Source organism: Trachurus japonicus, chromosome 15 (genome assembly GCF_045865225.1).
Source record: "Trachurus japonicus isolate A0001 chromosome 15, Traja_1.0".
Taxonomy (NCBI): domain Eukaryota; kingdom Metazoa; phylum Chordata; class Actinopteri; order Carangiformes; family Carangidae; genus Trachurus; species Trachurus japonicus.
In genome coordinates this window covers 15,983,397-15,995,874 of record NC_140921.1, presented here as the reverse complement: position 1 = coordinate 15,995,874, position 12,478 = coordinate 15,983,397, and the positions used below count along the sequence as shown (strand labels likewise).

The 12,478-nt window shown below is 39.5% G+C and overlaps 1 protein-coding gene across 25 annotated transcripts in view; it reads left to right on the top strand.

Annotated features, from left to right (window-relative positions):
* The window catches only part of kcnma1a (potassium large conductance calcium-activated channel, subfamily M, alpha member 1a), a 136,499-nt gene that overhangs the window by 83,660 nt on the left and 40,361 nt on the right, over positions 1–12,478 (top strand). For 21 of the 25 annotated variants that reach the window (XM_085799922.1, XM_085799925.1, XM_085799918.1 and 18 more), the window contains exons 10-16: positions 5,534–5,644; positions 5,779–5,884; positions 6,341–6,423; positions 6,519–6,588; positions 7,645–7,800; positions 8,330–8,439; positions 8,629–8,697. In XM_085799922.1, coding sequence (XP_085656048.1) covers positions 5,534–5,644; positions 5,779–5,884; positions 6,341–6,423; positions 6,519–6,588; positions 7,645–7,800; positions 8,330–8,439; positions 8,629–8,697 — 705 coding nt within the window. Of the gene's footprint in view, positions 1–66; positions 159–5,533; positions 5,645–5,778; positions 5,885–6,340; positions 6,424–6,518; positions 6,589–7,644; positions 7,801–8,329; positions 8,440–8,628; positions 8,698–10,141; positions 10,154–12,478 lie in introns of all 25 variants that reach the window. The other 4 variants (XM_085799926.1, XM_085799917.1, XM_085799929.1 and 1 more) reach the window with 2 other exon arrangements.

The window sequence follows — 12,478 nt, the reverse complement described above, 5'->3', positions numbered from 1 at the left end:
TGTTTTTCTGTGTGCGGTAGAACCCTCTCTGCATGCCTTTTTCTTTTTTCTGTTCCATGCATGTAGGCCATGTTTGCTCGCTACGTGCCAGAAATTGCTGCTCTCATCCTTAATCGGAAGAAATACGGAGGGAGTTATAACTCAACACGAGGCAGAAAGTAAGTTGAAATCCAGACAAGGTGTGGTTGTGTGACTCAAGTGCACCCCCCTGAAGTTTTGTAGTTACTGGGGGTTAGTTAACTTGACCTTTTAGAACAGTAAAGTTATATTATAGCATCAAGTCACACTGCGTGACTGGAGACCTTGGCCATTAGGACATACATGTCCATGCCCCTTTACTCTCTTTCACTTTGTCTCTCTGTCTTTCTCTCTAGCCTTGTCTTCTTTTTTCTCTACCCTTTTCTATATCTTCCTCTATCTGTCCTTCACTCAGAGCTTTCCTGAAGTCATTTGTGTGCCGTTCATTTTCTTTCTTTGTCCTCTTTGAAACATCCTGTGTTGCGCTTTAATTTGATTTGGAAAATAGAGCTTTCATGACTACTACACTGTAGACTTGCAGTATACTAACCTGTGGTGCTTCTATCCAGTAGATCTGTGCTCAATGTCTTGTCCCATTTCTGATTCTATTCAGATCCAGTCTCTCATTAATACTGTCTTGCCTATGGGGATGATTTAGGATCCTAATCCATCAAAATGAAAGAAAATAGTCATGAAACCCCTACAATCCGCTTTTAGGATTTTTTTTCCCACAAGAAAATAGAAAGATTTAAACATCTGCAAGTGCATTATTATTGGTGGTCTTTTTAAGCATCATCAATCTCAATGACCATTGCAGGATATAATTTCTTTTCTTGTTTCATTTTGCTTGAGTTTGTTTTGCATGTTTTATAGATTTTCTTTCTTTATCTGCATCACTCTGGCATGCTCTCTGTTATAACCTGCTGTCTTGCGGCTTTTTCATTGTTTGCCAAACTCTATGAAAAAGCCATCAACCTGTTGTTTGTCACCGCTAGCCCATCGCATCATCAATGCTTGACATGACTCTGGCCCTGATCTTCAGTCAGCTCCCACACCCTGAATGCTGGATGCCTCACTCCCATCGGAGGCTCTCAATTGCTTTTGGCTTGCTTTGCCTGCTTGGTTCTCGCCTGGTTCTCGTCTTTTGTGTGGTGGTGGAGTTTGTCTCCGGAGGCTCCTGTTATTTATGTATATGTGTAATTGGCCTCTCTGAGCAGAGGTTCCAGTGCACTGTTAAGTATGTGTGACACTGTGGTCATTTTACTGTTTGTACAGGATTACCACAGTACTTATTGTGCAGTATTGTTCTCCTCCCCTCGTGGCTCAAACCTTACTGATATTCAGCACACAGATTTATTTTAATCCAAATGTGGAGAATAGGGAGGGCAGACTTTTTCTTTTTCCTTCTTCCCTTTTCTTCTCATTTTCTTCCGTAGCACTCAGCATCTACTACCATGCTGTCTTCTCTTTCTCGCTCTGTTTCTCTTTTCCAATCTTACTTCCCTTGGTTTCAGCAGGGTGGATTCCAGACAGTCAGCAGTAGATTGAGGCATAGGAAAAAAGCCTTTGTTCGATGATGTTTGCCTGTCATTGGGACAAGATTGATGAAATGCTATGTTTGGCCAGTGACCTCAGCCCAGACTCACAGATGGGTGTTGAGAGAAACCCCTGTCAAAACTGAGGATAGTTTTTCCCACACACTTAATTTTCTCCTTCCACGGCCCCCGTCCATCTCTCTTTCCGTGTAGATATGTAGTGTGAATTTATCGTAACATTTCGAGGAGACCCACCAAACACACAGGATTAGTGTGGAACCAGGCTCTTTGCATAATCATTTAGATATGTATGTGCTTGGTGTTTACATGGATAGGACCTGACACATAGACAAAACAGGTCTGTCATGTGGGTTTAAGATTGACATTGGGGTTCAGTGCATTAAAATTTAGCAGCTATCAACAGAAAAAAAAATCCATCATGGAAATGAGATTAGGAGATTACAAGTATCAGACTGATTACAGAACTAGCAAACAATGAGGTCACAATACATTGTGAGGTATTTTAAATGTAACCCTTATTTGATCTCTCTGGCTGGCTGCAGTCACTTGAAACAGGCCTTGAAGGTTATTTGGAAGTCACATTGGGTCTGTACTGAGTTTCAGTCTCATGCTAGTGTTGCTTATAGTACTCTGTGCAGTGTACCATACACCCGTGAGTGCAGTGACAGCTCTCAGCCTGTGTATGCTGATATAATAATGACAAGTGTTGCGTTGTGTTGGCGCCCACACTGCACTCGGGGCTCTGTGGTTTCCATTATGGCTCTATGGTTTCCATTAGCCCCAACTTCAACAGAAGGATTGGCACGGAAACTGGCTTCAACCCTGGCTGAACTCTGACATACACCTTTGAAAGTCGTCTGTATGGGTTAGCAACTTGAGGCGTGCAGACGCAGAGACTCGCACACTGTCAGGCCTTAACACAGACACTCCCTTTACATAATGGTAAAATGTACATAGGGCTGACTTGTGAAGAGTCGGCATACTACCGCACTGTAAAGACAATATGCAGTATATATAAATGTACTCACTTAATTCTGATTAGCATGTGATGACTACACATGGCACTGTTGATTCTTGACATTACAGGAGATGCACTTTCACCTGTTGCCTAAGAATTTCCTGAAAGATGATACAAATTAAGGGGAACCCTCATGTGTAAATTGCAACATTTTGATGATGATTCTTGCAGTAAACTCATCACTGACCTAAGGATTAGAGCAGTATTAAGTGAGTGACCTCTGTTGCTGATGTTTGAGCTCTTCGTGCTTGTTCATATTGTACTCTGTGCATCCCCAGTGACATCCTGGGATGTTGCCTTTCTGCATGTTTTGTGTGCATGCTGTGTAATACCCCTTTGCATTGAATGTGATTGTGTACCACACTTATTATTATTTTTATTTTATTTTTTAGTTTCTGGGTTGCCAGGTATGATTTTCCTGTTAAAAAAAAAATCTGTGCCCTTTAAGTGCTTTATTTTAATTTTTTGTTTTTAGTCATTTCTATATCTTAAACTGTACTGTACAATCAGGTTGACCAGGGGGGAGGTATCATGAAGCATTTTTAAATGGTTGAATTATCCATGATATCCTTTTTTATATCCTATTTAACTAGCCATGATCTCAGTATTGAATTTGATGCCACTACTGGCACATGGAAAGCTCAATACAGCCAGGCCAAGTTCTTAAATACAGAGACTCTAATAATTAGTGGCTTGATCAGGGGAACAAAAAATATTATACTTGAGAGAGAAAGTTTTCCTATGCCGATAAATCGCCTTTTCAGCGTGAAAGGCAGCACCACATTCGCTCTGTGTACGCGCACCTGTGTTTACCTGTGAACATGAATTTACAGATTCAGGTTTGTGCTTTTGTGTGTGTGTTCATCTGCCATTCGGTACTGAATGTTAAACCCACACAAGCCAAATAATACGCCTTATAAATCTGTACCTTACTTCCACCCTTGGAGAAGGGCATCTGGATGCTGAGAATAGGAAAACATGACTGATGTTTTTCATCTCATGAAATGAGCGAAGTCTTGTGCCAAATTCTGCTGGCTGCCCACAGACATCTCAGCTCATCAGCTTGTAAGACCACACGGCCCTTTGCTCAACTCTGGCCAACCATGCGATCACGGCTGCTCATTAGATTCTCTTAAAGGACAGAGGCGACATCTGTGAAGACCATTATGTCCTGCAACATTCACAAACTGCCATTCTCTCAATATGTCTGTCACATTACTTTGCCAAGTCCACTTCAGTTCAGCCCTGCCCAGTCCATCTGGTACAGGATAGGAGAACGTACAGTGATCTGGACTATGGTTCTCATCTAACACAAATATCTCTGTTTCCTTTCAACCTGCCAAACTGAGTCAGATTTCACTAATGTTCTATACAATTTTAGACGTCAACAGTTTAAGGTTAATGTGTAAGCCAGAGCTTCCTTCTTCTATATAACAGCCTGATAATAGATTGAGGTAAACCTGTCATAACAAATCTAGTCTGATGATAAGAACTTGAACAGTGAACAAATATGACTGATGTATTTTTTTTAATTTTAGGAAAGAGTAACTTAATCTCTTTAGTGTTGAGTGCAAAGCGGTCCAGTACCCAGACACTCAAATCTTAAGTGGTTCAATTGTCTCCTGGCACATCCTTGTAAGTAGTGGATAAGGCCATTGTCATTACACAGATTGCCTTACAGGTCTCCATAGGGTAATTAGGGTGTCTGCCGAATATCCACACTAATCCATGTCAATATAAGGGCTGGATTCTACTGAGCATGTTTGGATTTCTCACTAAGGGGGTTGGCAAAAAGACTTGGTGACATTTAACTTAAAGTCCAGAAGACTAGTTCATCTTACCACAGTGCAAATGAAGCATATACTGCAGAGAGTCATAAATCCACCAGATTAGTGTGATTAAATTGCCTCATCATAGCCACGATACCGATACTTACAGTGCTATTGAATCCTGATACTTGGTATCATCGTCCAAGTGTTTTTAATAATAACAGCTATTATTTTCATTAGATACAGCAGTGTAATAGCAACATTTAAAAAGTAAGATTAAACCTATGATATAAATGATTTGAGCAAAATGAATATTTTTCTCAGTTCTGGGACACTGAAACTTGACATTTACAGAAGCACCACAAGTTTTATTGTTAAGATGTGAAGATTTTAATAAGACTTGGACAGTGACTGTCCAAACTCCCTGTGTCTTATTAAAATCTTATTACAACGACCCTCATAGCTGATAAAACTGAGAGGCCAACCTTTGAACTTGATCACTCTGGCCTACAGTGCAGTCAGAGGACAACCAGGGACACACAACTTCAACCCAAAAATCACTCTAATCTGACCGCGCACTTCCTCTGTGCTGTAATCAGCTCTGTGCACCCTCTGACAGCTCTCTCAGCTGTAATGCACTACTGAATCCTGCCAGGGACCCGTCAAATACTCTGAGGTCCTGTTTAGAGTTTGTGTCAACCACAGGCCTCCAAATCACTTTGAAAGTTTTAGTAATGTTCTGTATAAAAGCACAAGCATATTGATGTACATGTCTTTGTCAACATCCATTCAGCTCACAAAGGGGGTGGTTTGGCTGAAGGGGTAGTTTTTATATTGAGAACGGATGACAGTCCAACCACTGTGGGCTGTGTGATTATATCTTAGATTTTCTAAAGTGGTTCAGAGTTGAGTGTTTGATTGCACTTGTCGTGCAGAATTTAACCACTTTCATTACATGGGGGAAAATATTCACTTTTATGGTCAAAAAGATATAATTCAGTTACTTGTTTGCTTTGAAACAACATTTCTTGACATGTATATAGATTTTTTTTCACTCTATATTTAAGTTAGATGTTAGAGTGCTTTGGTTTGACTGATTATCTTTGGGAGACATGCCAGTGTCTGGAGTGATTTATGTTGCCCACTCAAGATGATTTCTTCCCCCCTTCCAGGCATATTGTGGTCTGTGGTCATATTACCCTCGAAAGTGTCTCCAACTTCCTCAAAGACTTCCTACACAAGGACAGGGATGATGTCAATGTAGAAATTGTTTTTCTCCATAAGTAAGTTAACTTATTCTTCCTCACCACGTGTAGGTTTGCACTGCACACAATGTTCGAAACAATGCGCAGTCGACGTGTATACATGAGGTAGCCATACATGCGCTAACTCCTCTCCCCTTTTCTCTGTGTGTTAGTATTTCCCCTAATCTTGAGCTGGAAGCCTTGTTCAAACGCCATTTTACCCAAGTGGAGTTCTACCAGGGATCTGTTCTCAACCCTCACGATCTGGCCCGTGTGAAGGTACACTTGGTGAAGTTGGTGACAGGACTCTTGGAGGAGGAAAAACACAAAAAATTATAGATTAAATTGGACAGATTAAGAGCAGAGTCCTTTCACTAAACCAGACATTTTGAGGTTTCCTGTTTGAACATTTGAATATTTTTTCATTTTAGTGGGTATATAGAGTACAGCAAAGCAGAACAGGGTGACAATATATGGCTATCCATGTCAGTTATTATTTTTACTTCTTAACCAAAATGGATAGAGACAGAAGAAAGAAAAGAGGTAAAGGCTGTGGTATATTGATGAAGAGTATTGCTCATAGTATTGACACTAGTCATTGTTCAACCCACTAATTTGTATAATTTTATGAGAAAAAGACAGAGGCAATTTTCTGAAAGCACTCGGTGCCTGTGAATAAATACTGGGGTGTATTATCATTTCACCATATGTGTTTCTTTGGTCTTCTACACACAGATCGAGTCAGCAGATGCCTGTTTAATCCTTGCCAACAAATACTGTGCAGATCCCGATGCTGAAGATGCCTCCAACATCATGAGGTATTGAATCATCTTGACATTGAAAGCGGCAGACAGAGACTAGATGAGGTGTTACATACAGCATTCATTGTTCACTGTTTCTGCCTCTTTTCAAGGGTCATCTCAATCAAGAACTATCATCCCAAGATTAGAATAATCACGCAGATGCTCCAATATCATAACAAGGTAAAAAAAATAATAATGATTTTAAAAAAACCTTCACTGGCCTGGGGTATACTGTATGAGATTGCTTTGCCTCATTTTGACTGGTCTCTGTTCTCCCTCACATGGCAGAAAGTTTTTGACAGCAGATAAACCACAACTCTTTCTGTTTAACAGCTGGACTGTAAATAGATAGCAGTTGGTTTCATCGTTGGGTACAAACCTCAGTTTTAAGTCAGTACATAAAAAGAGCAGCACAATACAGACATTCATATTTACCTTGGAGCACCCTTTCACACTGTATACAACTTATAGTATATAGGGTTATATAGGGTTTCTATGTAAATACATGTCTGAGAGGAGGCTAACATGAAAGCTTGAAAAATTCCAAATGAATGATTTATTGTATTATCAATTTTTAGGCACATTCAAATTATGTTATAAACATTTCAAGGAAAATGTCTTCATAGGAAAGACATGTATTGTAAATGCAGTAATTTGGAGTTGCAAGGATTATGTTCTACTGCTCATATTCTCCTCCCTGTGTAATTGACACTCAGTTGTTACTAAATAGTGAGCAGCAAATTGAGACTTAAAAAAATTACTAATCATCGTCAAAGTGTGTCAACACTGACAGCGCTGACAGTACAATGCGTACTTTTCAAACAAATTGCATTTAAGGATTGTTGGAACTATGTAGTCATGATACTAGATGCCTGTGTTTTTTGTCCCATTGTGGAATTTTTGAGGGTGCTACGTTAGGGAATAAATAATCATTACCTTACCAGAGCTCTAAGCCCAACCACAGAGGGAGGGAGGGCTATGGGAAAGGTATTTCTAACAGAGGGGAAACACTATTCAAAGGAGGAACAAACCAAACTTCAACGCAAGGCCCCTGATTTCCAGTGTATATGCGCTAAGCCATTTGGATGCTGGCACAAGCTCTGTATTTACTATCATATTCAGAGAGCAAACAGGCATACTTTGCAAAATGTTGAAGTATTCCTGTAAGGGCTTTGAATGACTGAATGTGAGCTCTCTGTGTCTTGTGACCTCCCTCGTCTGTATCATGTGATGAAGGCCCATCTGCTGAACATTCCAAGCTGGAACTGGAAGGAGGGTGACGATGCTATCTGCTTGGCGGAGCTGAAGGCAGGCTTCATTGCCCAGAGCTGTCTGGCTCAGGGCCTGTCCACAATGCTAGCCAACCTATTCTCCATGAGGTCCTTCATTGAGGTAACACAGAGGACAAGATTAACTTGCCATGTCTCAGTCACTCCTTCTGAACAGACTGAAGTAATATGGATGAATGAATCCCTGCATTGCATTTTTGTAAATGAGATGATTTATACTGAGATTGAAGGTGAGGTGAAATAAATTGATACAGTAAGTTCTCTGCTGACAGATGGACTAGATCCATCAGACACAGCACATTCCCTGGGAAATTTTGACATCTTTGTCCAGAGAAAGGCTTCTATTAGAGTGTTTTCAGTCATCCTGGCACGTCATATTTTTACTGTGACATTTCATATGGAATCTGTTCAGTGTTTCTGCAGCTCAAAATTGAAGAGGTGCTTGCCTCTATCAAAGAACTGTTCTCATGTCATAAAGATGATGGATCAGCTTATAATGACCAGGCTGATGTTGTGCGGGAGAACATCTGCAGACCACATTGGATTGCTTGGATTGGAAGGGAAACAGTGTTGCTTTATTCTTCCTTTTCTTAATCTTCACATGTGACATTTCCGTGCTTGTTTTTTGTCAGATTGAGGAGGACACATGGCAGAAGTATTACCTTGAAGGAGTGGCCAATGAGATGTACACAGAGTATTTGTCCAGTGCCTTTGTGGGCCTCTCCTTCCCCACTGTCTGTGAGTAAGTATCACTCTTTCCCCACTCAGCAAGCCCTCTGTCAATGGTAGGTCGCTAATAATTCAAAAGTAAGGCAGAGAAAAAAAGACAATATGGGCTGTGGGGATGGAAGAAAAATAATTTCAAAGGTCTTTAAACTCAGCAGTGATCGGCTTATATTCTGTTCTCCTAATGAATTCTCATGTTTTACAGGCTGTGCTATGTGAAGCTGAAGCTGTTGCTTATTGCCATCGAATACAAGTCTGAGCAGAGAGAGAGCAGGTTTGTGGACTAGATCTTTCTCCCATTAACATTAGATACAAGGGCTGTGAACCACTGAGTGATTTGCTTCTAATAAATACCTATGTTTCTTCCCCCAAATCCTCTTGGCAGCTCTGATATGTGTGATATTTTCTATTGTTTCCCTGACACAGCTGATATTTGTATCAGCTGTATCAATGTGATTTTGATTAGTTATTAATTTGGTGAACAAACAAAATGACTTACATATTTAAAATGTACACTAAGGGTTATTTTCCCCACCCAAAACATTAAATAGAACAAAAGTTACATGCAATAAGTACAGAAAGCACACAGACTGTGCATAACTCTGCAGTGGCTACACAGTCAACTTGAATTTGTGTTTTAATAATATATTTAGTAGTAGTGAATATAGTAATATTCACTAATGTTTATCATTTATTTCAATCTGCATTTTGCCATGCTGAAACCTTTAATTTAAGTACAACTACAAGAAAAAATAGCAGGAAATCACTACTTGGCATCAGTGCTAAATCTGATTAGAAAATTTGATTGATTGAACAAATTAATGAAACTGAGAATAATGATTATTTGTCATTGGTGGAGGTAACTACAGATTCCCAAGGCTGATATGTAACCAAACCCTTCAGGAATAAATATAAAATCTGGCTAAAACGTCAATTCAGGTTCAGACAGGTAACAGACGACTGCACTGGAACAAGAAAACTTTCACGATTGTTTTTTGTCTCATTTCAGTTACACTGTGCTGAAACCTTCACACCTAAATTTTCTGCACATTCAAATTTCATGTCATGTGTTTCCTGAACTCAATTCTATTCTGTCCCTGTTCAGTCTGTATGATAACTACTAACTCTGCATCAGTGTCAGTCGTATCACCAGTAACAACATGAAGTACTATTTTTCAGTAATCTCAATTGCCAAATCCCTTCCACCCTTTCCCATTCACCTGTGTCAAATGTTTTTATGTACTGGCAAGGTTGCAAAGCAAATGATGGCTATTTTGATATAGAGTTTTTCCCAAGGTCTTATTTCCTCCTAGCTTAATAAGTTATTGAAAACAACTTTATCTTAATTCTGTAATTTTACTTAATATAATTTTTATATTACTTTTTCATAATGATGTTAATGACAGAGCACGAAACATGATACTCCTTTTTGGCCCCTTTTTCTAGAAAATATACTGCCAAATTTTCAATGCCAGTTTATTTAATTATACATTTGCTAAGATAAGCTTGGTTGAAACATTTTTTAGAAAAAAAATATTTTTAGTGCAAGGACCTCAACATCGAACAAGCATGTGTACAGAGTTGCACCACTTGCGACCATACTGTATAAGGCGTGCCTACCAAATTGGCTGAAAAACATCAGTAAAAGTCATATTCTCCTCTTCTTCTATATGTTCATGATAACTGTTTGATTTGAGATTTTTTCTTGTTGTTTGCAGAAGCCGAAAGCGGTATGCCCTCTACCTTATCTTACTTCCAAAGTTCCACCCAATCTCCACCACTTTAAAGCTTCTGACTTTGGGAGTTTCCCCAAGGATATTTTTCCAAACTCTATCTCACAGGCCTCTTTTTCAAACTCTTTTTTATGGTGTCCCTTGTGCTTAATGCACTAACTTCTTTGCAGGCAGAGAGAGGATAGATAAATTGGACGTGTTTGTAGAAGTGCTGTTTCTTTGTCTTTGCTGTTGTCGGTGTACCAAGGCCAAACGCTCACCCTCTCCATATCTACCTCTTTTGATCTTTTCCGTTTTGTCCTTTACCAGTCCTTTGCCTAGTTTATTTCTCTCACTTTCAGTTCTTTTTCAGTGTCGCTCAGTTGTTTCCCTACTGTATGTAAGCTTTGCCAAGCTAATTATTCCACTCATGGTGTTTTCAAATCATTTCGACAGAACAGTACTTCATGGTTCTTTGATTCAAGATCAGTGAAGAGTTTCTATACACATAACTTAGACCTCAGAGGTGGTGTCGATAAACACTGATAATCTGTTGATCATGAAATAAACTGACTGATTATTTGCCATTGCTGTAGGCAGTGGCTGATACGATAGCATGTCTTTTTCTCCATGGTTTTACACCAGCAGCACCTTGCCAACCTTTGTTTTCTTTTCATCATTTCACACACTAGGAAAGGCATGGAGCTGTTGAATTTGGATAGCATTAAGTTTATCCAAACTGAAATTTAATAACCAAAGGCTACAATGTTCACAAGTGCCCCACATTTCACTTTTGCATTCCATCACCCTCTCATGTTCTCAGTGTTAAATGTATATCCATCTGTGCACGTATGTGCGTCTGTGTGTGTGCGTCTCTCTGTGTGTGTGTGTGTGTGTGTGTGTGTGTGAGAGAGAGAGAGAGAGAGAGAGAGAGAGAGAGAGAGAGAGAGAGAGTACTCTGAGAGGGAGAGTTTGTGTGTGAGTGTCTGTCTGTCTGTCTTTCTTTCTGTCTGTCTGTCTGTCTGTCTGTCTGTCTGTCTGTCTGTCTGTCTGTCTGTCTGTCTGTCTGTCTGTCTGTCTGTCTGTCTGTCTCAGCCACCATGTACAGTCATGCTCGTGCGTCTCTCGAGTAGATGTTCTTAAGTGAGGTCACTTCCTGTCAGTTTGGTGTTTGAGAAACAATCCAACTGCACAGAAGTTACTGCAACCGTCTGCATCTACGTACCTGTCCTTATATCTGTACTGCAGTGGCTATGCCTTTCTGTTTGATTATTGTCCTCTTCATGCTGTTTGGTAACTGCATGCTATGACACTATCACATAAAGTGTTTGATGCTTGCCTTGTTGCTCACAATATGAGGTTTTGATGCTTTTTTTAAGTTTCTATTCACCAGTTTGCACCTGACTGAAGAAAAATGTCTTGGATAGGCACACCTGTAAAATCTCAGATTTGGGCAGCAATGTTTGTGGAACTGTCTTGATTTGATCTATCTTTCATTTGTTTTGGACTAAAGAGCATGCCAGGCATAATGCCTGTTTACCTTTTTGGGGGCCATTCAATCTGAGTGAATGTTAGATGCTATTTTACTTCTTGCAGTGTGGAAAGAAAAATCTGATCTGCATGACTGGTGCAATTTGATCACATCCTGATATGTAAATGGATTCAATTGCTCCCTTAATATTTTTGTTTATTTTCTCTAGTGTAACCTTTTCCAGAGCCCAGAGGAAAGATTTAGTGGAATAGATATTTTCCTCTTCCCTGCTAGTGTACTCTTTCAAAATTAAATGTCACCAAATTTTGAGCCAAGTTGCTTAGAAAGATGTTCTGTTTTTCTGTATGCCATGTGGTGAATATTATTATCACCATTCAATAAAAAGTTTAAGTTTTTAAGATAGAAAATGGGAAATATAAGAATTAAAAATTCATCAGCTTTCATCTGGGCTCGTATTTTGAAGGAGTGTGACCCTTAAAGATGTGTGGGTTCAGTGTTTTGATTTCCTAGTTCACACTCACATCATTGATGATTGTTGCCCACAGGTAACCATTAATGACCAGGGTGTGTATGCGTGTGTATGAGCATATATAATGTGTGTGTGTGGTGTCTACTCTTTGTCTCAGTCTAATTAATGGGGAATGATACAGCCAGTCGCTTACAGTGCTTAGAGCAGTAATGAGTATGAGTCTCAGTTGTAAGAAAAATAGTTTGACTAATACATCCTGTGATATTTATTTTTAGGGCAGCTGCTGTTCAGCATGCTATAATACATTTTCTTTTCGTTTATGTTTTATGAAGTCAATATTGACCTTGTATCACATACATTCTAATTATTGCCACACTGTGAT